Consider the following 21,559-nt stretch of genomic DNA (forward strand, 5'->3'; position numbering starts at 1 on the left):
TGTGACGGGTGTAGAGTGTCGCTTTGGTGATGTTAGCGATTTTCTTGATCTGCTGTCACATTAAAGAAAGTTATAGCTGTTAATTATGAAGAAATGCATTAAGTGTGCTTGGTGTTTGCAGCAGACACAATATTATCATGACATCAAATCGCGAAACGCCACAATCAGTAGTAAGTGTGAGCTTCATATTTGAGGTTTTTGAGCTGTAATATGGTTGTTGTTAAACTTGATGTGCACCACGTGGTGTATTTGTGGCTAGACCCACTCTGTTGGCCATGAAGTGTTATGTATTGCTCATAGTTATATACACAGACGGTTTCCTGAGGCTGAGAAACTCCTTTTCGTGTATGTATTGACCTGTCAATCAAATTAGAGTTTGAGTTTATATACCAGGTTGGCTTTTTAGGTTCCCAGCAGATAAATGTTTATTTCTTGCCCGATAAATGTGTAAGTCTTGACAGCAACAGTTATTTTTTAAATAGATTAGGATATTTCTTCTGACTGGCTGCCTCTTGCAAATAGGGCTGCTGTGTTCTCACAGACAGAGCCGTGTGCCTGAGAAGACTGCATTAACGATATCATACACATCGTACGCCAAACACTGTCAGAAACTTGGTGTTTAAAGCGGTCTGAAGGCTGAGCTTCTGGCTTATAGGGATTACTTGTAAATTTGCTGACCTCATTATTTGAATCTTTCTCCATTTTTAACATGAGCATTCGCCATATATGTATAGCTTTACTGTAAACACATGTAATAGCGTGCAGCTGTTTCTGCTGTTATTCGTCCCGTCTGTCCCCTCCACACCCGGTGTGCTGGGATATAGGCAATTAAGCATCCTTTCCCATCAATCTTTCCCCCAGAGAGCAGACACCGGGGGAGAAAGTGTAGAGGTTAAGCTTTGAGGGATGGCGGAGGATTGTGGGTGAGCGTAAAAGAAAGGGCGTATATAGAGAGGGAAGTCATATGACTCCCTATGTCATGGAGATGCAAACCGATGAAGAATGAGAAAGGTCATTTTCACACACAATAGCCCAAGCGAGCGAGCGTGCACACACACATGCACAGAGGGTTTGTGTCATACTAATGATGGCTATTACTCACTTGAGTTAAAGGGCAGAGGAGAACTGTACAACACTGTACCATTTACCGAGATCTGCCCTCCACATGTGAGCACTTAAAACATGCCCCAAGCAAAAAACTGTAAACAGAAATGCAGATTGTGCATTGAATGGCGAAAACAACTTCTCCTCAGCAGCTGAACAACATCCTTTGCTATTCTGCTGAAAGCCATTTCATTTAGCCAGACTTATTTACAGTGTGGCTGACAGTACACAGCAGGAATAATTTCTAATAGAGATTAAAAGTAAATCTGCACCTGTCAGAGCAGCTTCCCTTCTGTCTGTCTGACTGCTGCTGTGTACTCTGGATTGTGTGTGTGTGTGTGTGTGTGTGTGTGTGTGTGTGTGTGTGTGTGTGTGTGTGTGTGTGTGTGTGTGTTCGTGCGGGGACTGTGATCCTTCACTGTGTACATATGAATGCGCTGTCACTTGGAAGTTGCTTTCTCTGTGTGCTGATTCGATTTATATATATAAGAATGTGAGTTCTCCTATCATGCATGTAGCTCTGCTGGTATGTGGAGTCTGGTCCAGTGCTGTGTTTGCAGATAGTTTGAGTGACAGGAGGCTGGGGAACTGGGGAGCGATGTGTCATGCAGCTGCTGTGTAATAAATACTGGATATACAGCTGCTACATTTCAGAAGCATTTATCTCGCCAAGCATTACAATATAAGAAGTGATTTGCATCACAAAGATGGCATTCGATGTGTTGACATTTTCTCTGTGCTATGAAGTCTGTAGTTATAATTAGAAGCTCGCTAGCAATGTCTTCTGTAACTTGCTGAAGCAGTTTGCACCAACCTTTTCAGCCTTTAATCATCACAGTGTTTTACTCAACCCCCCATTTATCTAAAGTATTATATATTACAAAGTTTAACCTGGTCTACCATTGTTGTCATCAGGGAGTAAGCCCTCAAATTAGATAATTACTTGACTTGCTTGCTTTCTGCCAGTTTTAAGAAATCATCATCAGGGTTTGAGCATGAAGCATACTATAAATAATCTGACCTGCCATTATTCTGGGTTTGAAGCAAGGGGCAACTTCTGGAGCTTAAAAAAGAGGCCAAGGCAGATGTGGCGAAAACTGTAGTGCCTCTGGGACTAGCTGATGAGTTAGCATTAGATCCTTACATCCACGTAAGGTAATTTCTGGCTTGGAAAAAAAATGGCAGAGACTAAAAACACTAATGTTGAAGCTTCAAAACGTGCAGTCCAAAACCACATTTTACACTGTCTTTCATTTCCAGGAGGCAATTAAATGTGGCAGAGAACAAGAATGTGATAATGGTCTCTATTGCGTCAGGGAATGGCGTTTTAGAAACCAAAACAAAGTAGAAAATCAGCTTGATTTAAACAGAAAAATATCCCGGCACGTTCCCAAGATTAAACCACCACCCAAAATAGGAAAATCAAAACTGGAAAAGTATAAGCCTCAGAGTGTTTGCGAGAAGAATGAAAGACAAAAAAAGGGTTTAAAAATGAGCAAATCTCTCACACTTTTATTTCTTTTACCAGAAAGCAGCAAAGACCAGCAGCTATGGAGCAAAGTCAGCTAGGGTTTATTAATGACTGGGAAGGCAGAACAGTATGGAAGCCCGTTTCCGCCACTAAAAAAAAAAAAAAAAAAAGCTAGTATCCATAACTCGAAATTTCGAGAAATATAACTCGAAATTTCGAGTTACTTTTCTCAAAATTTCGAGTTAGCTCTGCCAATCAAAAATATACGTGAATGAGGTCGCTTTCTTGTTACCCGGAAGCATATGGCGCAGGACCGCGCACTCAAAAACGGATCCCAACAAATTAAAGTATGTTTGCTGATAGTAACACCATGTGATTCAGCTAATAACACAGGGATTTCATCATTTGTGAAGCCAGGCTGAAAACACTCAGCAATCTGTGCATTCACGACTGGATGTAATACCGGTAGCTTAGCTGTAGCATTTGTAGCTGAGGGCTTCAGCTTCCGGGTAACATGGAAATGACGTCATTCACGTAGATTACTGATTGGCAGCGCTAACTCGAAATTTCGAGTTGCTTTTCTCAAAATTTTGAGTTAATATGTCGAAATTTCGAGATAATAACTCGAAATTTCGAGAAAATAACTCGAAATTTTGAGTTATGGATCCTTTTTTTTTTTTTTTTGTGGCGGAAACGGGCTTCCATAGAACAGAGATACAGTATCCAACAAGGCCAGAGCTTGGATAATGCTACACAGATGGGTCAGGATGGACTTAGCATATTAACATGTTATGTAACACCAAGTGCTGTGATTGTCTTACTGTGCCCCGATTGGCTCTGCTCATGTGGGTGTTATACCTTTGCTACCGTATCACTCGGAACGGTTTTTCCTACAAGGCAGGGTGTGTTTGTATTTTCTTTAAATATGCAAGACAGTGTGGGAGATGGATGTTTGTGAGTGCTGTGATGTTGCTTTTTTTGTTTTGTTTTTTAAATAACTGCATCAGGGGACTAAGCTAACCCCAGGAAAGGGGTCCCATGTGGGGGCTGCAGCATCCCCCTTTTTTGCAGTGCCTCTCGACTGTGGGTGGTTGTTGCCAAAGATAAGACACCTATAATGCAAAATAAATACTGCTGCAGACTACAGTCTCCATCTCCCTAGCACACAGACACTTACCATATCCACAAGGATGTACACACACTCAAATTCACTAAGGTGCCAACCCTATTTGTAACTAAAGTCAACAAAGAAATGCAAATGTTGGCTGGAATGGATGGATGGTTAAGGCACACTGTTGTCGTGTTGAACTTTGTGTTGTCATAATCTTGCAGAAACAGGGCTGAATTTCTGAGTTCATACATAAAATGGATGTAAACTTGTTTATGCCACTGGCCACAGAAAATGTGGGATTTATGAAAGCAAACTGAAAATGTGCACACCTCTCAACACAAGCCCAAGGATAGCAATGAGCTACCCGTTACACCTGTCTCATCTGATACTCTTGTTTACTCCTGTATATTGCTATCTAAAAGCTTTACGTTAAATCAATCTTAAGCTTAACATTATGTACGTCTATACTACTACGAGTTTTTGCAATGTTTTAGTCTGTAATTATTGGTGAAGCTGTATTAGATTGTATTGTGAAACAATACAACATTAGTGTTGGATATGAATTTGTATGATTTTCTCCAAGTGTGACATCCTGCCTAGTTGACTCTTTCTGTTTATCTGCTTGTGCGCTTGAATGTGTGCATGTGCCCATTAACCATATCTGTAAATCCTCACTTGGAGCAGTATATAACCAAACCCCCAAGCACTGTCAGTTCCCTGACATGCCCTAGAGAGGCATTCTCGCATACTTTAACTTAAGGTTCATTGACAGTGTGAGGCTGTTGGCATGCAGCACAAAGCATTTAAAAAATAAGTGGAATTTTGTGTTGGAATAAGTGACTTTTTTTGCAAAAGAGTACTGTATTGACGCATCTTGTATTGATGGCTCTGACTTATTTTGAAACAGTGACATTAAGGTCTACATGGAGCAGCACATTGCAAAGTAATAAAACACGAGAATACAAATATTTCACATTATAACAGCTGTTTAAATTTTTGTTGTTTTCAGGTCACTTTCTAGATTTGCTGAACCGCTCTGAATTGAACCTACAAGAGACTTTCACTTCAACTTGGGGCTCTCTATACAACAAGAATTCGGATGTTTTCTCCGAGTTATACACAGAATTGAAGAAGTACTACCGAGGAGCCAACATCAACCTGGAAGAAACACTTAATGACTTCTGGATCAGGCTCCTGGAGAAGCTCTTTTTCCAGGCAAACGGGCAATATGTCATAGGTACATTTAGTTCACTTGTTGGACGCACATAACAGCTAAAAGCTTTTCGCTGGCTCTCTGCTACAGTAAAAAAACAAAAAAAATAACTTATTTTATTTGGCTTGGGATTATTTCATGTTCTGTTAACCATATTGGAAACTGGTCGATGCATGGTTTATTACAGTAATACCATGAACCTGGCACACTGCAGCAGCTAGCAGCTCTAGTTTCTTGAGAATTTGCTTTCAACTATGATTACCCACATCTTTTGTTCACCTGATGACCTGCTTGCTGTCAGAGCTGTTGAATCAAGAAATCACTTAAGTACAACGTGTCTAACAAAGTGAAGCAGGCTAAAATATATCAAAAGCAACACATGTAACACATCAGGTCTAAAGAAACTGCTAAAAGGTCCGATGCATGTGTAAGATTTTTTTTGAGTAAAAAATAAAATAAATGATTTATTATTTACTTTTAAATAATTTTAGCTTCAGCCTTCAGGGGTTAACCCAAAACCTTGAGAAGTGGTGAGATTTTCTACTTGAAGATTTCGTTTGATGTGTTTGCTGATTACAGGTGAGGACTACCTGGAGTGTGTGTCTAAGCAGATAGACACACTGCGGCCTTTTGGAGACACACCCCGTCAAATGAAGATGAAAGTCACGCGCACGCTTGTGGCTGCACGTTCGTTTGTTCAGGGCCTGGTGACTGCGGGCGAAGCCGTACGCAGAGTATCCCAGGTAAAACTATTTCTTCTCATCTTGCATGATCCTTTAGACTGAGCAGCAGCTCTGTTTTCCTGCCCTCACCTCTGCAGTTCCAGGCCCAATGCATAATTTAAACAGCGAAATCTAGTTTTGTACATAATAACGGGCATCTTAATAAAAATGTACCGACAGCTCTGGTGGAGCTCAGGATTCATCCAGAGAAGCTGAGCTGTCAGCTGTGTGGAAGAACTCGGGGCATCTTCTTTGTCAGAGGCCTGGCTGATATAATGTTAATGAAGTTAAAACCGCTGCCCCTTGTGTGGAAACATGAACATCACGACAGATTTTCAGAAGCATTTATTATTTCTGTGCGGTACAGCGCTGTAGGTATTGATGTAAGGCAAAAAAAATGCTGCTGGCAACAAACAAACATCAGCAGCTCTACTAATGTTTCTGCAAAATGACGAGTAGCATTCAGTGACACCCGAACAACATTACTGCGAGATCCAGAAATTAATCGAGCATATTTCAGATCTGCCTGAGTCACATTCACTGTATAATGACAGAGTTATGTAATTAAAAAAAAAAGGGGGGGGGGGAGTGTGTGTGTGAGTAAATAAACAGAAGAAAAATTAAAAATACTTTTCCACAGGGTTCAGTTTTGATTCTTTTCCCCTCAGATCAGCGTTAGCAGAAGCAAGACACTCTGCGAAGCATGGCCTCGGGCTCAGCTTGCCCCTGCAACTACAGTTAATTCCCTCTCCACGCTGAAAAATGTCTCCCTAGGCTGTGAGGCAGGTTAATTTCCCCCAAGAGAAATGATCCCCTCTTTGTAAAAGGCAAGAGTAAGGTTAAGATGAGAGCGAGACTGAGAAATAATTTCAGGGAGGTGGCCGGTATTGATGCCCCTGTGAAAAATATCTGCTGTCAGACAGTGGGCAAGCAGAGTGGAGAGAGATGAGGTTCAGTGAAAAATGCTTTGAGGAAACAGATCCTGTAAAAAAGTATGAATATTACAGGTATTTCTTTGATAACTTTGTGCTGTGAATGACCACGAAAGGGTAAAGGGCGAGAACTACTGTGCTCTTTCCTGTCACTTTAATGTATGTGATTAGTTTGTGGGCGTTGTCAGACGTACAAAGACCCGGGGTTCTTGAACTAACGTACCACATGCAGAAAAACAATTTGACCTTTTTGCAAGTAGGTGGAGGAGTAAACAACAGAATACATGTGGGGAATGTTGCAATTCCTATTCATGATCCATCAATGCTATTTTAATGAGCATCTTTTTTAGACAAACATATTCATATACAGACTGAACCCCAGCGTTGAAAGGTACTAAAAATGTGCACACACATTTCTCCCGGAGTTACTACGCCTTTTTTAAGGCATGATCCTCGACCACTTTGCCAGTGCTGAAGAGTAGTGAGTGATGAGTTCACTGACCAAGGGTGGCTCGGGGAAAACGAGTAAATAATTAGCGCAGCTTTTAACAAAATTACAGAATGTCATTTCAGCGCTAATGCCAGGGTATTGGAGCTGCTGCGTTCTGAATGAGGTCATGGAGTGCCTTCTGTCCTATTTAGAGTAGAGCACTCTGTAGTGCAAGAATAGTCACGATGGGCACACTTGGTCAGTCTGGTTTTAAAAGAGAATTTTTGGCGTGTTTCAAAAAACACGCAAGGCCAAGTTTCTTCCGAGTCAAGGCCTCTCTGATAGGATTTGACTGGACGAGGTGCAGACATCAGCCAACTGTTCAACTTCACATGTATAATTTGTGCGTTTGTCTGTGTCGCTGTCCTCCCAGCACACAGTCACAGTTGTGCTGTACTTATGCAGATTGGTACAGCACTGCGCTTGATAGGAATAAATTAAAACAGTGAGAAAAATGTGTGTGTGTGTGTGTGTGGGGGGGGGGGGGGGGGGGGGGGGCAGATATAGGAAAGCTTTGACAAAATCCAGCTTCCTCTCGTATCCTTATCTTCCTACTCTCTCATTTTTTTGTGTGTGTGTGTGTGTGTTGTCTTTAAATTCTGCAGCTCTTCTCCTTGTAAATTGTGAATAGTAGTTTCTGTTTGTTTCCCACAACCACACCCTGCTGTGTTCTCTGTCTGTGGCTGTATCTTGTATATAAATTAATTTCAGCTTTCCCCTCCATTCCAATGAAATTCTATTAGCAGTAGATTAATGCATGTGCATTAATGAGGCAGCCTCTCTTTTTAGAAAAAAAAAATGTGCACTGAAACTTGCAAAGAGGTCAGTAACTGAAGGTGTTTACTGTAGGCTGCTGGAGGAGGTATTAAGGCAGGATAAGACAAAATTCCCTCTGTGTATGTGTGTGCCTCCAATCCTTGTAGTCCTCCACAGAAGTTTGTTTTCATAAGAAAGATGAAATGAATTCCCGATAAGCCTTAGCTGTGGTGGCAGGTGATGAAAGAGTATCCTTAAAGGATGCTGTGAATAGAGTAAAGCAGAGAGAGAGAGAGAGTGATAATTTTAGAGATGTTTTTATAAGACAGAAAAAAAGGTGTCAGCAGGAAGGTCTGTCTGGCTTTCTGGTTGAGTATTAATTCCTCCCTTGCTTCGCTTTGGGCTGCACCAGTTGTTACGTGTGTCCTTAACTTTTTTTTGCAGACTGTTTTATTCCCTCGGGTAAGGGGAGAGTAGGAAGTAGGCCACGCGAATTGCTCACTCTGGAGGCAAGGAGTCGGGATCAGCTTGTTCTGTAACACAAGGGAGGAGAGGCTGTCCATATATCCTTACTAATTACAGAGGAGAGACAAACAGAAAGAAAGACGGTGTGTCTTCATGGACATTTGCTGTGGGCAATGTACAAACAGGTATGGGAAGCATGCAGTGAGGGTGAAACGAGGACGACTTAGAGTATGAAAGAGACATTGAGGATCCGCATGTGCGAAAAATATCAAGGAATATATGTCGAACTTTATCAAACCGAGATGGGTTTCTGCACTCCAGTAGGAATAAGATATGGGTTGTATTACTACTTATAATTTGAAAGCTTTTACTTTCCTAAAGCCAGGTGTGCCACAGTTTCCAGGCTGCCAGCCTTGGGAAGTTGTCAACATTAACCTCTAACAAGCAACACAGCAGAACTGCACATTTCACGTCTCTTGTGCAGTGCCAGTGATTCCCAGTATTGACACTGCATGGATGATGTAGGAAACACTCGATTAATCTCTTTTCAGGAGGATTTCATTAACATCTCCCAGTTTTTGTTTTTTTGTTGTTGTTTTTTAAATTCCCCTCAGTTAATCTAATAGCGTTTTAACATCTGTATCTCTCATTTTCAGTTATTCTCCCCAGTCCTCGCTGCACACTCCATTCTTCTCTTTCACCAAAAAAAGCAATTTTCTGACTCATCCCTGGTTAACAAGAACTAGAGTACGGATGGGAGGAAGGGAATAAAGGAGGGCAGGGACGAGGATCTGACTCATGTCTCAAATGACTTGAGATCAGGCCTGGGAACACGGTTATTCTTTTTCTGTGTCACTTCTTTGCTGTCCGTGTGTAACTGAGACCAATTACCAAATTCTATCGATCCCTTTTTACACACAAGTGTTAACTAATTTACAGTGCTTGTTTTATTTTTAATGTGGTTTAAGATTTTATGTAGAGTTGATAAAGTGTCAAAATAAAGTTTTGCAAGTCAAATCTTTGATTAAATTTCAATGATCTTTCTTGATATTATCATTAAAGTAGCTACTGACTACTTATAGTACTAAAATACACACCCATAAATGTTGCTCGGAAGCTGTTTTTAGGAAACAGTGCTATGGACTTCAGAAATCAGTGCTAGCATGAATAAGAACAGTTTCGTTTCCCCTGATATCAACAAGCATCTGTAGAAAAATATCTGAATTATTTTCACACATGAACCCTATTGTTGTCCTATTTTCACTGTATATTTGTTAAAAGCTGGTTTTAACTATGACTTTGCTGTTGGAACTGCAGTTTCCCGGAAAAGCATTAGGCTGGCCCAGATGTCGGCTTAGAGAAGCTTTGTATGCGTAGCTGGACTCGTTCTGTTGCTCTCTCTCTCTCTCTCTCTCTCTCTTTCTCACACACAGACACACACCCAACACTTCCTTAGGTTTTGTATGCATAGCTGTACTCTCTTGTGAACAGAGCTTACTGGTATTAACCCAGTTTCACTTTTCACGCACGAAGGCCTTTTCCTGGGGGAACAGCCTTGTGGGATAGAGGGAAGAGTGCAAGAGACAGGAAGGATAGAGTGAGAGACTGAAAATACTTGTATGAATGTCAGGACCTTTTCATCGCATTTGAAACAAAAAGGTAATTCTTGCTAACTAGTTTCCAAGGAAACTGTGATGAACGAGATCCTGGTGCAAACTAAAAAAAAAAAGGTCATCATGGGAGGTGACCTCCTACTGCTGCCACTGTCATTGTGTAGCTAAAACAAAATGTACATTTTCACATCTTATTAAAACAGATCATTTTCCATATTCATGTCTTCTGTACAAAAGCAGTTTAACAGTTTAAATAGTCAAACGTGCAAAGTTTTGTCTCTCATGTAAGCTTAACCAAACAGTATTTGACTTGATTTTTTTCTTTTATCAAAGTGGTGCATGTTTATTTATATCTCTGTCTTACCCAGGTGCCAATGAGCCAGGAGTGCATGCGAGCCATAATGAAGATGACTTACTGTCCCCACTGCCGTGGGATGCCGTCTGCTAGACCTTGTCTGAACTACTGCACCAACGTCATGAAGGGCTGTCTGGCCAACCAGGCTGACCTCGACACAGAGTGGAGGCACCTAGCAGGTGGGGCGCACATACACTCCCTCATATGAATCCAGTTTAACCATATGCCCAGCTCAAACGTTCAACCCACACCTGATTCTAATAAAGGGGAGTCACGCTATCAACACACTGAGGCCCTACATATGAAACACTTCGCACTTTCTTCACACTAACTGTGCCTCATGGCTCTTTAGATACAATGATCCAGGTGGCTGACCGTTTAGATGACCCTGCTGGTGTGGAAAGTGTGATCCTCTCCCTTCCCAGTTACATATCAGAAGCTATGAATACCATGATGGAGAATATAGCCAGCATCAACAGCAAGGTCAGAACACACACTGGTACACGCATACAGGTCGAAACGATGTGATCAGCATTTACTGTGCACCTCAAAAAAGACATCAAACGATACTGTGAGCTGAGCCACAGTCTTAAAACCATCATCGACAACTGAAATGAACACTTAAGCTAACTTTCAGGTGGTCCTACTTGTTTCTAGTTTCTGCTAACAATGTAATTACTAATTTGGAAAACTTTTGGAAACATAGATGTGAATTGAAGCATTGTTTGCTTTTTTTATATGGGTGAAAGTCAGTGAAGAAACACTGGTAGCTGACGTTTGGCTTTTTAAAGATCCTTAGCACTTGGTAATGCCGTAAAAATAGTAGTTAGCAATCAAAAGAATCTGAAATCTCTTAAAAAAACACAAACTAATAGAAATTGGTTCCCTCCAAAAGAACATTTGGACTTGAGTTCACATGCTGGGTCACTATGTGACTTCATTGCCCTGCTTTGTATATGCAGTTAACACATTTCCTCCCACTACATTAATGCTGTTATCATGCTCCAGATATTTGATTTCAAATGAAGGCATGTGAGTCATGACAGAGCCTTCAGGCCAAGCAATTACTTAACTTTTTAATGGTGCTTGGGTAACAGTTTATATGAGCCTTAAAAACAACTGGCAGCACTGAAAAACTGACTGATTAGTTTGGTAAAGGTGGGAAACGGCGTGGACGTTGAGAGGAAAGACAAAGCTTCCTCTGTGCTGGTTAGCTGTTTAAGAGGCTGGCTCCCTTGAGGTTAGCAGTGGACTGGCGGTCTGCCGCTGACCTGGTCCTGTATGTAATCACACACAGCTTCAGCCTCTGATCTTCATGTAATATGGCGCGCAGAGTTATAGTGTTGGATAGATTATTTCCTATCATACATAATCGACTGATGTCAAAAGCCATATGTTGTGTTACAAGCTTTCCTGACAAATTATGCCAAATGCAGATATTACACTGCGTAGCCTATATGGAAATATATGCCACTGCTCTGTAACTGAGTCAAAGCCAAACTGTTAAGCTGCTTACTCAAACCCTGAAACAAGGAGTTTATCAATTAATTTTTGATGTTGTGTGAGTCATAATAAAATTAATAGCAGCTCAAGATAGGATTTTCTTTTTAATAGTTACAGTGTGTGTGAAGGTTCAAAGTCTTGAGGCTCCTCTAAGCAGGCCAGACTGGATGACAGATTGACTGCAGTTTTTACTGTATTCCCCGAGTAGCATTTCTAAAATCCAAAGCCCCTAGGGACGAGTAATACTTTCCGAGTTGTGAATCATTCTGCTAAAGTGATGCTGTCATTGACTCACGAGGTTATGCACATAAACAAAACAAGTTATTATTCTTGGTTTATTTTTACTATTTTTATTTTTTTTAATATTAGATATAGTAAATACATCCCCCCCCCACACACACACACACACACACACACAAAAGAATAGAAACCCTCTTTTTGTTAGGACTGTTTCAGCTGTTTATTAACGGCTATGCCATTTATCTTCTCATTCAACATTTCGATTTGCCTTTTCCTCCCCAGCTTTTCCAGACATGTGGCAAACCCAAGGAAGCAGGAACCACCAGCACAGATGATGAAATCATGAAGCGAGGGACGTTTACAGTGGAGGACAGGTTGGAAGCCAGCTCTGACAAAATCGAAAAATTGGTTAGTATGTACCCAACTGAATTGGCACCTTGTTATTGCTCTCTGATGGCCTAATCTGTCCCATTCATAGTGATGTTTTTTAAAGGAAGAGTCATTGGTCATCAAGGCCAATTGAACCACTTTTGCTGTTCAATTTCACCTACGCACAGATAACTATGAAGTGATTAGACGGGAATGAATGCTTGGAAGGATAAATGTGTCAGATGACTGAACACTGCAGTTGGTTATTGAGGGACCCAGAGTGTTTCTTATTGTTGGTGTGTGACAGCATACTGTGACTTTGGGGGGGGGGGAAGTATAAATGCTCATGAATGTGCTCTCAACAACTTTGCCTCAGGTGTCTGATGTAAGAATAATACTGGGGGACAATAGGCCATACTGGACTTCTCTCCCAAATCTCATCTGCAGTGACAGAGTGGCCACTGGATTAGGGTCCGAAGACAAGTGTTGGAATGGCAACAACCGTGCCAGGTAGGGAATATGAACCCATGAAGAAATTATTACTTCAACACAGAATTCCAATGTTGTGAAAAAGTTTTCCTTATTCTTTCCTGATTTCTTGTTCTTGTTTTTTTTTGCATATTTTTACACTTACATGTTTCAGATGATCAAACAAATTTTAATACTGAATAAAATTAAAAATGCTATCCAAAACTACCATTACCACATTCCCTGGAAAACTGAGTTCAATTTCACTAACCACTGTCAGACCTGCTGAATCAAGAAATTACTTATACAGAATCTGTCTGACAAAGTGAAGCAGGCTTAAAGGTCTAAACAATGATTCATCCAGGAGGTCACAGGAGAACAGCATCTAAAGACCTGCAGACCTCACTTGCCTCAGTTAAGGTCAGAGTTCATGATTCAGCAATAAAAAAAGAGCCTGGGCGGAAATGGCAGCCATGGGAGATTCCTAAGGAGAAAACCACTGTTTACCAAAAAGAACAGAAATTCTTGTCTCACATTTACCAAAAAAGATCTTGATTTGCTGCTTCAGGACCTGGATGACGTGCCATAACTGATGGAACCATGAATTCTGCTCTCTACCAGAAAGTCCTGATGGAGAATGTTTGGCCATCAGTTCATACCCTGAAGCTCAAAGAGAATCTGATTATGATGCTTTGGCATGACCTTAAACAGGCCATTCATTCTCAAAAACCCTCCAATGTGGCTCAATTGAGATCATTTTGCAAAGGAGAGGGGGCCAAAATTTCCCCAAAGCTTCTTTCCCTTTTTTGAACAAAATCATCAGTTAAAAACTGCATTTTTATTTTCTTGGGTTATCTCTGTCTAATATTGAAAATTCTTTGATAATCTGAAACATGTAAGTGTGACAAAGATCCAAAAACACTAAGAAATCAGGGAGGGGGGTGAATACTTTCCATGGTGCTATATGCACAGTGTTGTTGTATGCCAGTCGCTCTGTGGTCCTGTTGCATTAGCTTAAAGTATGGCTTTCTTCTTGTTTTGAAACATTTTGTCACAAGAGCTAATTGCGTTACACTCATCTTGAGTCTGCTAAGCTAATGACGACATCTTTAAGGAAAGCGACTCTCCAGAATCCTGGAAAATCCAGAAAACGAATTGCTTGATTGTGCACACTTCCACCTGGTGCTGAGCACGCTGGCTGTTAACTGTTCACAGGTACCTTCCTGAGTTAATGAATGACGGCTTAGCCAGTCAGATCAACAACCCTGAAGTGGAAATTGACATCACCAAACCAGACATGACAATACGCCAACAAATAATGCAGCTGAAGATTATGACTCACCGCCTGAAGAATGCTCTAAATGGCCAGGATGTGGAATTTCAGGACACCAGTGAGTAATCTTTATCATCTCAGCCCACAAGAAACCTCAAATCAGATGACCTACTCATGATTACATTATTGTAACTTCTCTCAAATTAAAGAATAAAAAATAAAGAAACAGACACACCTCACCTGCAACTCACCCTGTCTGTTCTGCCTTCTACTCCTACTATGCTTCCTGTGTAGATTTTTTAACTCTTTTATGCTACTCACTTGGTTTAGACTGAAAATACCCATGATTGCATAAAATATCCTGTTACAACTTACATTTCCTGTACATGAGCTGCAGGTGTCTTGTGTCTTGTTTTCCCTACAACAACTACACTATGCTGAAAGCTTTTTTAGGGCATCTTTGTCCATTGACGATTAATCAAAAAACATGTTTTCCAACTAAACCTGTGAAAATCAGGAATGCCTTTTTTGATTATCTGATTTCATTTTTCATACCACGTAATTTAAGTAACTCATGACAATGTTGACTCATAGCCGTATTCTCTTTGCCCCTGAACAGTCAATGCCAAATTTTTACTGGCAGTTAAACAAACACTTTATGTGCACTGTATGGTTAATAGGGTTAGTGACAGCTTTATTCCTGTTGGAAGAGTGAGCTCATGTCCGTACCCTGTGTCTATAGGTGATGACGCCAGCGGCTCAGGAAGCGGGTGCGCGGATGACATGTGTTCCCGGGATACACGCCTTGTTCTCCCCATCACTGACCGACCTGTGGCCATTCCCTACCCTCCAGAAAACGAGAGGGTGAAAGGCTCAGCCATGCAGAACCTTCCCTCCATCAGCATTTACCTGCTTACACTGCTCATTTTGCTGCTCCGGCGATAATTGACGAGGTGGAATCTGCCAACTGGGACTGAGACTGGGGCACCGGGGGTTGGGGAGAGTTGAAAAGGGGAGGGAGGAGAAGTTGGGGGTTAGTTAGCTTGCCAAAACTAAAGAAATCTAAAGAAACAACAACAATAAATCACATGGATGGACTTCCTTTTGGTGTTGGATTGGAGCAAAATGGAAATATGAGTACTCATAAACGTTTTTGTTTTTTTTGTTCTGCTCTCATCTTTTATTCTTCCTATACTATGACACCTTTAGAGCTGGTCTTTTTTTTTCTTTTTTTTTTTGCATCTTCTAATGTTTTGTTTTTGGTGTTTGGTTTTCTCTGAGGTTATATCTGCTCCTAAAGCGTGTGCGAGACTGTATTGCTAACAGTATGTTGGTGTTGACACCATAGGGAGAGGGAGAGTCGAGCTTTTTGCAGTGGCACCCAGATACTACGTGTCGGTATTCCACTTGTGACCGTGGGAATTGTTTATTTATGATTATATTTGTCCCAAAATGATTTAATCACATTTAGATATTTATAGGAAAAAGAAAAAAATATCTGCTGACTTTAAAAGGAGAATTATCTGGACAGCATGACCCATCAAACCTCTTAATGCATTAAGCCTCACAGTATCATTACTTGTATGCACTCGCTCACACAGTGAGGTTGAGAGCACTTAGCGTCAGCACTTTTGCCATTTCATCATGTAATCTGTAATAATAGCCGTGATCACAGTCACACTGGCACGATCGCCCGGTGTAGGAGTAACACGGTCTGTCCTCTACTCCATCCATCCACTTATTCCTACACTCCCCATCCCACCCTCCTCCCCCGGCCCCACCGAGATTGTCTCCCTCCCTCCCTCTCTCCAGAACCTGCTGGCAGTGTAGCATCAACTCAACATTCTGGTTTAAGCAAAGCACGTGCTCGGCTGGGACAGGTCTCAGATGGAAGCAGCTTTTCGCTATAGAGTGTGCTACGTGGAAAGGAGGTGTCGTGTTAAGATGACCCCTGTGACAAAGGATTGAATGAAATGATCTTGGAGTCTTGTAGCACAGCAGAAATGCACACAAAAGCAGAGGCTCCGCTGTCCTGCTGCACTTCTTTTAGTATTCCTTTTACATTCACAGGAGAGCAAAAATATAATATGCATAAAATTTTGTGGGTTCCCCGCAATGGCCCAGTGTTCCTGTGATTAGAATCATAATTTCAGTATCATCGATTTTTTTTTTTTTCATGACTGATTGCCGCAGTGATCCATATAACAGTAAAAGCCACACCGTGCACGTCTATATTTTTGATTGCTTCTTTGCCATTTTGTAGAAGGGGGAAATAAAAAATTAAAAAAACATGCTTTTAGTTCCCAAAATTTGACAAAAGCAAGATCGTTGTGTGCTCTTACCGCTTATTTTTTCATCATCTGTCAGTATCCATGTCCGCCTTTCATTATCTGAAACATTTCTATATCGGTGCCTATTTTTTGCCAACCTCCTCTGCCCTTTTCCCCACTCATCAGTTATAATGACCTTTAAAGCGTTCCTCGTGCTTCTGCGTTGTAGCAAGGCAATATGACAATGACACAGTGCTTCATTATGTGTCAACCTTACTGGGAATGTTATGGGAACACAGTTTAAGGCTTTCTCCCCCCGCCCGATTTGATGCTTGCTAGGGAGAAAACATGTACCACAATTTAGTTCAAAGCAATGCCAGCGTTCTCATTCAGGAGTGCTGCGTGCAGGATGATGGGACGATGCCCGCGTATGTGTTTCGTTTGCGTGTGAATGCGTGTACTTGTCTTTGATTGAAAGCGCAGAAGAGGGATTGACGATAGCGCCTCTTTGAATCGACAGTAGTTCGGATGACACAGAAATGAGATGAACTAAAATGTACTGCACTAACACGGTGTGACAGAGTGCTATTAAACTGACAGTAACAGGAGCTTAATACAACTCGTTTTTCAGAAATTGCATTTTCAAAACTTTCACTGTAATAAATGATCATATGTATTGATGGAATCTTATTTCATGGAACAGCGAGACAGGATGCAGAGGAGTCAAGTGGACATGATTTTTAAAGTACGTCATTACTTCACCTGTGCATTGGGACAATCCTCTATATAATTCATGTTGTGAAAAATCATTTACAGTACATGCACTCCCTGCTGATAATACTCCGAATGCTTTAGGATAGCGTGGGGTGCTGTCAGAGTTTTAGAAGTACATCTGATATATACTTGGTTAGTTTCTGCTCTGAAAAGGGGTTGTTGTTGTTGTTGCCCTATGTGTGACATGACAGGTTATTTTAATGGTAACTTCTTTTTTGATATGCTCTATTAATGAACGATTTGTTGCTGTGTGAATATGTGTGTGTGTGCGTGTGTGTCTGTCTGTCTTTCTGTTAGTCCCTGGTTAAGAAATCTGCCTGTGACTGCCTTTGATACTTTGAGATCAGTTTTAAGATTTAAACAGAGAGATGCTATGATGCAAGATGTTGGTGGTGAGGAGAAAAACAACAACTTCAAAAGTACCGTTTAGCAAGCACGCCACATAGGTCCTCTTTTTAAGACTCTCTAGAAAAGATCTGAATATGAATGTGAAGGTGCGCATGCAGCCCTGTAATAATAAAAGGAAGTACTTCAACTGTGATGGTGACATTCCAGTTCAAAGATGATTTACAACTTTAGGCTCACATCTCCAGTTTCAATGACAGCCTCACAATGTCATTAGCTGAAATTTGCACAACCCCTCCCCATGCCCACTCCTTCTTGACCTTTTGATCTCATTAATTTGTTGTTCAAAGCCCCACGCTCCCCTCCCCTTTTATAAAAACCTGCACTTTTATGAGGCCAATAAATGGCATTGTCTGCACAAAGACATCACAAGATGGTTGATCAATATGTGAGTCGACACCTTCCAGAAACAACTATCGATTGGGGGGGTGTGTGTACGTAGATATGGCCCGGCAAGATGTCTCCTGTCTGAGTATGGTGAAACAGTGTAAACATTAAGCCCCCGAGTGTGAGAGGAAGGAGAACAGATTGTCAAGGGCACTGATCTCAAATCAGTGTGTATGCCTCAATCCTGCCTTCGTTCATCACTGTAGGTGGCAATAATGCAAAGCTGATTATCCAGCCGTTAAAAAAAAAAAGAGAAGAAAAACGAAACAGATTTACTCCACACTGAGCTGAGACTTGGAGGCACATCTGAAGGGTGCCAGTTTATGAGGACAAAAATACTTTTATTTTTCCTGTTTTGATTTACTTTCGTTTCATTGTTATCGACAGAGAGTTTGTTCTTGTGGTGAACATGGAAGCCAGAAAGAGGTTGAAAAATATCTAAAATGTCTCATTTGCTGTTGTACCTGAAATCTTGTGTCAATTATATACATTGTAAGATTTTCAACAGTCTTGTGTCCTGTTTTTCTTTAATGGTTGGTGTGTTCCATCACAGTCATCGCTCAGCTTGAGCTAGGAAAAAAAGTGCTGGGTCTCCCAGTTGATCGAACCATCTACCTAAGTTGTCTTGTCAGAGTGCAGCGGGGCACACTGACACCTGAAAAGAGCCAATGGGCTCTGGTGATGATGTCAGAGGTGACAGCTGCTGTCTAGTGTTGCCACACAGGAAGAACTGTTCAGAGCACACTGAGTGCTTTGTCCTGTTTCTGTGTGTAGACGATAAACAACCAGCTCCCTCAGGATGATTTTAACACATACTTGAGGGTTATCCTATGAGAGTCTGTAAAGCTACCCTTTTTACATACACCAAAGTGCTTATAATAATATACGTACAGAAGTTAACAGCTTAGTGCAGTTGTGCGGTGTCTCCATGTCTTAAGCTCATTAAGTTACAAATTATATATATGTGAAACTGGAGAAACAGAAGAACTTGCCATCGGGTAGGAGCTGCAATATTTAAGTATTTCTAAAGCGCTATCCAGTGTACACTCCCAAGTATGTTGGGAATCATTTCACAAAATTATTAGTACCCTTTGCAGTTTCTTTTCAGTAGACAGAAACATTTATATTGTGATTCAAACACAATCAGTATCTGTCAATCATTCACTCTACTTACAGCGCACAAAAATGCCCAACTATACTTGCACTGTTCTCACTCTTCTGGCTTTCCGTTTGCCCTTCCCTGTACTTTTATGATTGTTAAATATCAGCTTAATGGGACAAGTCTACTCAACTCAATACACGTACCTTTGCCTTCATGAAGCCACAGATGTATGGGCTCGTGTGAGAAAAGCTCAAGTGTTTATATTGTCCTCAAAAACCAAGTACACCCTAACTGCTAAGTGCACTAACAGAATAAGTATCAGCCAGATGCTGCTAAACAAATGCTCTTGTTTTATTGATCATCGGCGAGTGTGAGCACCTCTATAAAAGCTGAAGTCTTCTTTCAAGCAGGAAAGAAGTAATTGTTGCTGCCCATCGATCTGGGAAGGCTTATAAGGTCATTTCCAAACAATTTAAAATCCATCATTCAACAGTGGGAACGGTTGTTTACAAGGGGAAAACATTCAAGACAGTTGCCAGTCTTCCCAGGAGTGGACGTCAGCAAATTCACCCAAAGGTCAGTCCGTGTAATGCTCAGAGAAACTGCAAAAAAACCAGAGAACTACATCTAAGGGTCTACAGGCATCAGTGTGCATGTTAAATGTTAAAGTTCATGACAGTACAATTAGAAAAAGACTAAATAAGTACAGCTTGTTTGGAAGGGTTCCAAGGAGAAAGCCTCTACTATTTAAAAAAAACAGCATGGCATTGCCCAGCGACAAGTTTGGAGAAAGCCAAACACAGCACAAACTATCAGCACAAACACCTCATACCAGCTGTCAAGAACAGTGGTGGAGGGGTGATGATTTGGGCTTGTTTTGCAGCCACAAGACCTGGGCCACCTTGCAGGCGTTGAGTCGACAATGAATTCCTCTGTATGCCAAAGTGTTCTGCAGTCAAATGTGAAGCCAACTAAATTCCTGCACAATAATGTGATAGATAGAAGTCATTAAATAATTACTAAAATGAAATTAAATACTTCAAGTTATTGTTGCTAAATGTGTTTCTACAAGCTACAAGCTACTGAATCATGGGATGAACTTAGTTTTCCACAGGAATCTCTGCAGTCCTGTGGAAAACTCTTTCCCTATGACTGTACTGGTATGTAAAAAAACAAAAAAAAATGCATGTAACTCACCGAGGAGCCGTGAAAGAAATGCATCTCATGTAGAAGTTACAGCAAATTGGATCTCTATATTATTTTCCCAGCAGCAAGTGCAGTGGGAACAATGCCAAACACATCAAATATGTTCATGTCACGATCTAAAACACGAATGTTTAAAATAACACCATTTGGGAGTCGTTATGTCATTTTCTTAAGTGATTAATCACAATTATTTGAGCTTTAAAAAAACCAAACAAACAAACAAACACATATTTATATGTATGTTTTCATGCCAACAAGTCATAAAATCATTGGAGAGAAACTTTTGTAACTTATAAACCTCGTTATCCAGTCTGGAAGTTTATCCAAAAACACAGGCAGTTTTCTATTTGTTTTTTGGGTTTGTTTTTCCTACATGACCTAAAATGCAATGTCTGGCGAATGTTTTATGGCTTGTTAGTCAGATTTACTCATCTTTTTTCTCGGTTTGATCTCTTTTATGATTTAACTAAAGACGTCCGCTGTCCTACTTTTCCAGTGGGCCTCATACTTGGCTCTCTGAGTTATGTTATTTTTAAATCAGTACTTGTATTTAAGATCAAGGGCTTCCCCTCATCGCCTCTGTCAGACGACTTTATATGAGCTGAGCGAAACTAAATAAAGCTCACAAACACATCAGGCTCAGATTTTACAGTACAGCAGTATATGCTGCCGCCAAGTGGAAGAAAGTGTTTATTACTTTTTTTTTTTTTATTCTTTAAACGGGGTGGAGAGATCCACCGTTCAACAGTGGGAACACTGTTGCACTGTTACACTTTAAATTGTAAGTTATCACCAGAATAAGCGGAACTCTTTAAAACTCTTCCTCTGCAGTTTTATAGTATGAGGAATGAGCTGTAGAGATGAAAAAAGCCATTTCAGCTTTAAGTGAATGACAACCACGTTAGGTCACACTGTATACTCCTTATAGTATGACTCAGTATGAGTCATCCAGCTGAATTTGAGAGCAGCTTCTCCTCAGTTTCAAAATCTGTTCCATCATCCTACCTATTGCCAGCCTGATATCTTTATTTTTCATAACTCAAAATAATGTATCCCCATTTTTAATATCCATCAACTGTTATTCCCCCAAAGACTCTTGTGATATGTTATTGTTTGTAACATTTATGAGTCATTTTTGGACTATCATTGTCATCCATCCATCCAGACATAATGTGTTTGGATAAAACCGATTTGTTTAAAAAAAAAAAAAAAGTAAACAGTGTTTTATTTCATTGTATCTAAAGCATGAGATATACAGTGGGGCAAAAAAGTATTTAGTCAGCCACCGATTGTGCAAGTTCCCCCACCTAAAATGATGACAGAGGTCAGT

General features: G+C 40.7%; 1 protein-coding gene across 2 annotated transcripts in view; it reads left to right on the top strand.

Moving 5' to 3' along the window:
• Positions 1-18,422, top strand: part of gpc1b (glypican 1b) — a 61,255-nt gene extending 42,833 nt beyond the window's left edge. For both annotated transcript variants that reach the window (XM_086273282.1, XM_086273281.1), the window contains exons 5-12: positions 4,696-4,923; positions 5,479-5,642; positions 10,246-10,411; positions 10,585-10,715; positions 12,258-12,383; positions 12,721-12,854; positions 14,028-14,203; positions 14,828-18,422. In XM_086273282.1, the coding sequence (XP_086129408.1) occupies positions 4,696-4,923; positions 5,479-5,642; positions 10,246-10,411; positions 10,585-10,715; positions 12,258-12,383; positions 12,721-12,854; positions 14,028-14,203; positions 14,828-15,030 (1,328 nt within the window). In that variant the 3' untranslated portion in view covers positions 15,031-18,422. The remainder of the gene's footprint in view (positions 1-4,695; positions 4,924-5,478; positions 5,643-10,245; positions 10,412-10,584; positions 10,716-12,257; positions 12,384-12,720; positions 12,855-14,027; positions 14,204-14,827) is intronic.
• The last annotated feature ends 3,137 nt before the right edge of the window (positions 18,423-21,559 follow it).

The sequence above is a fragment of the Aulonocara sp. 'chitande type north' Nkhata Bay genome, linkage group LG18 (genome assembly GCF_057382095.1).
Source record: "Aulonocara sp. 'chitande type north' Nkhata Bay isolate Kocher_YH1m ecotype deep benthic linkage group LG18, A_spYH_male_GT1.1, whole genome shotgun sequence".
NCBI classification, from domain to species: domain Eukaryota; kingdom Metazoa; phylum Chordata; class Actinopteri; order Cichliformes; family Cichlidae; genus Aulonocara; species Aulonocara sp. 'chitande type north' Nkhata Bay.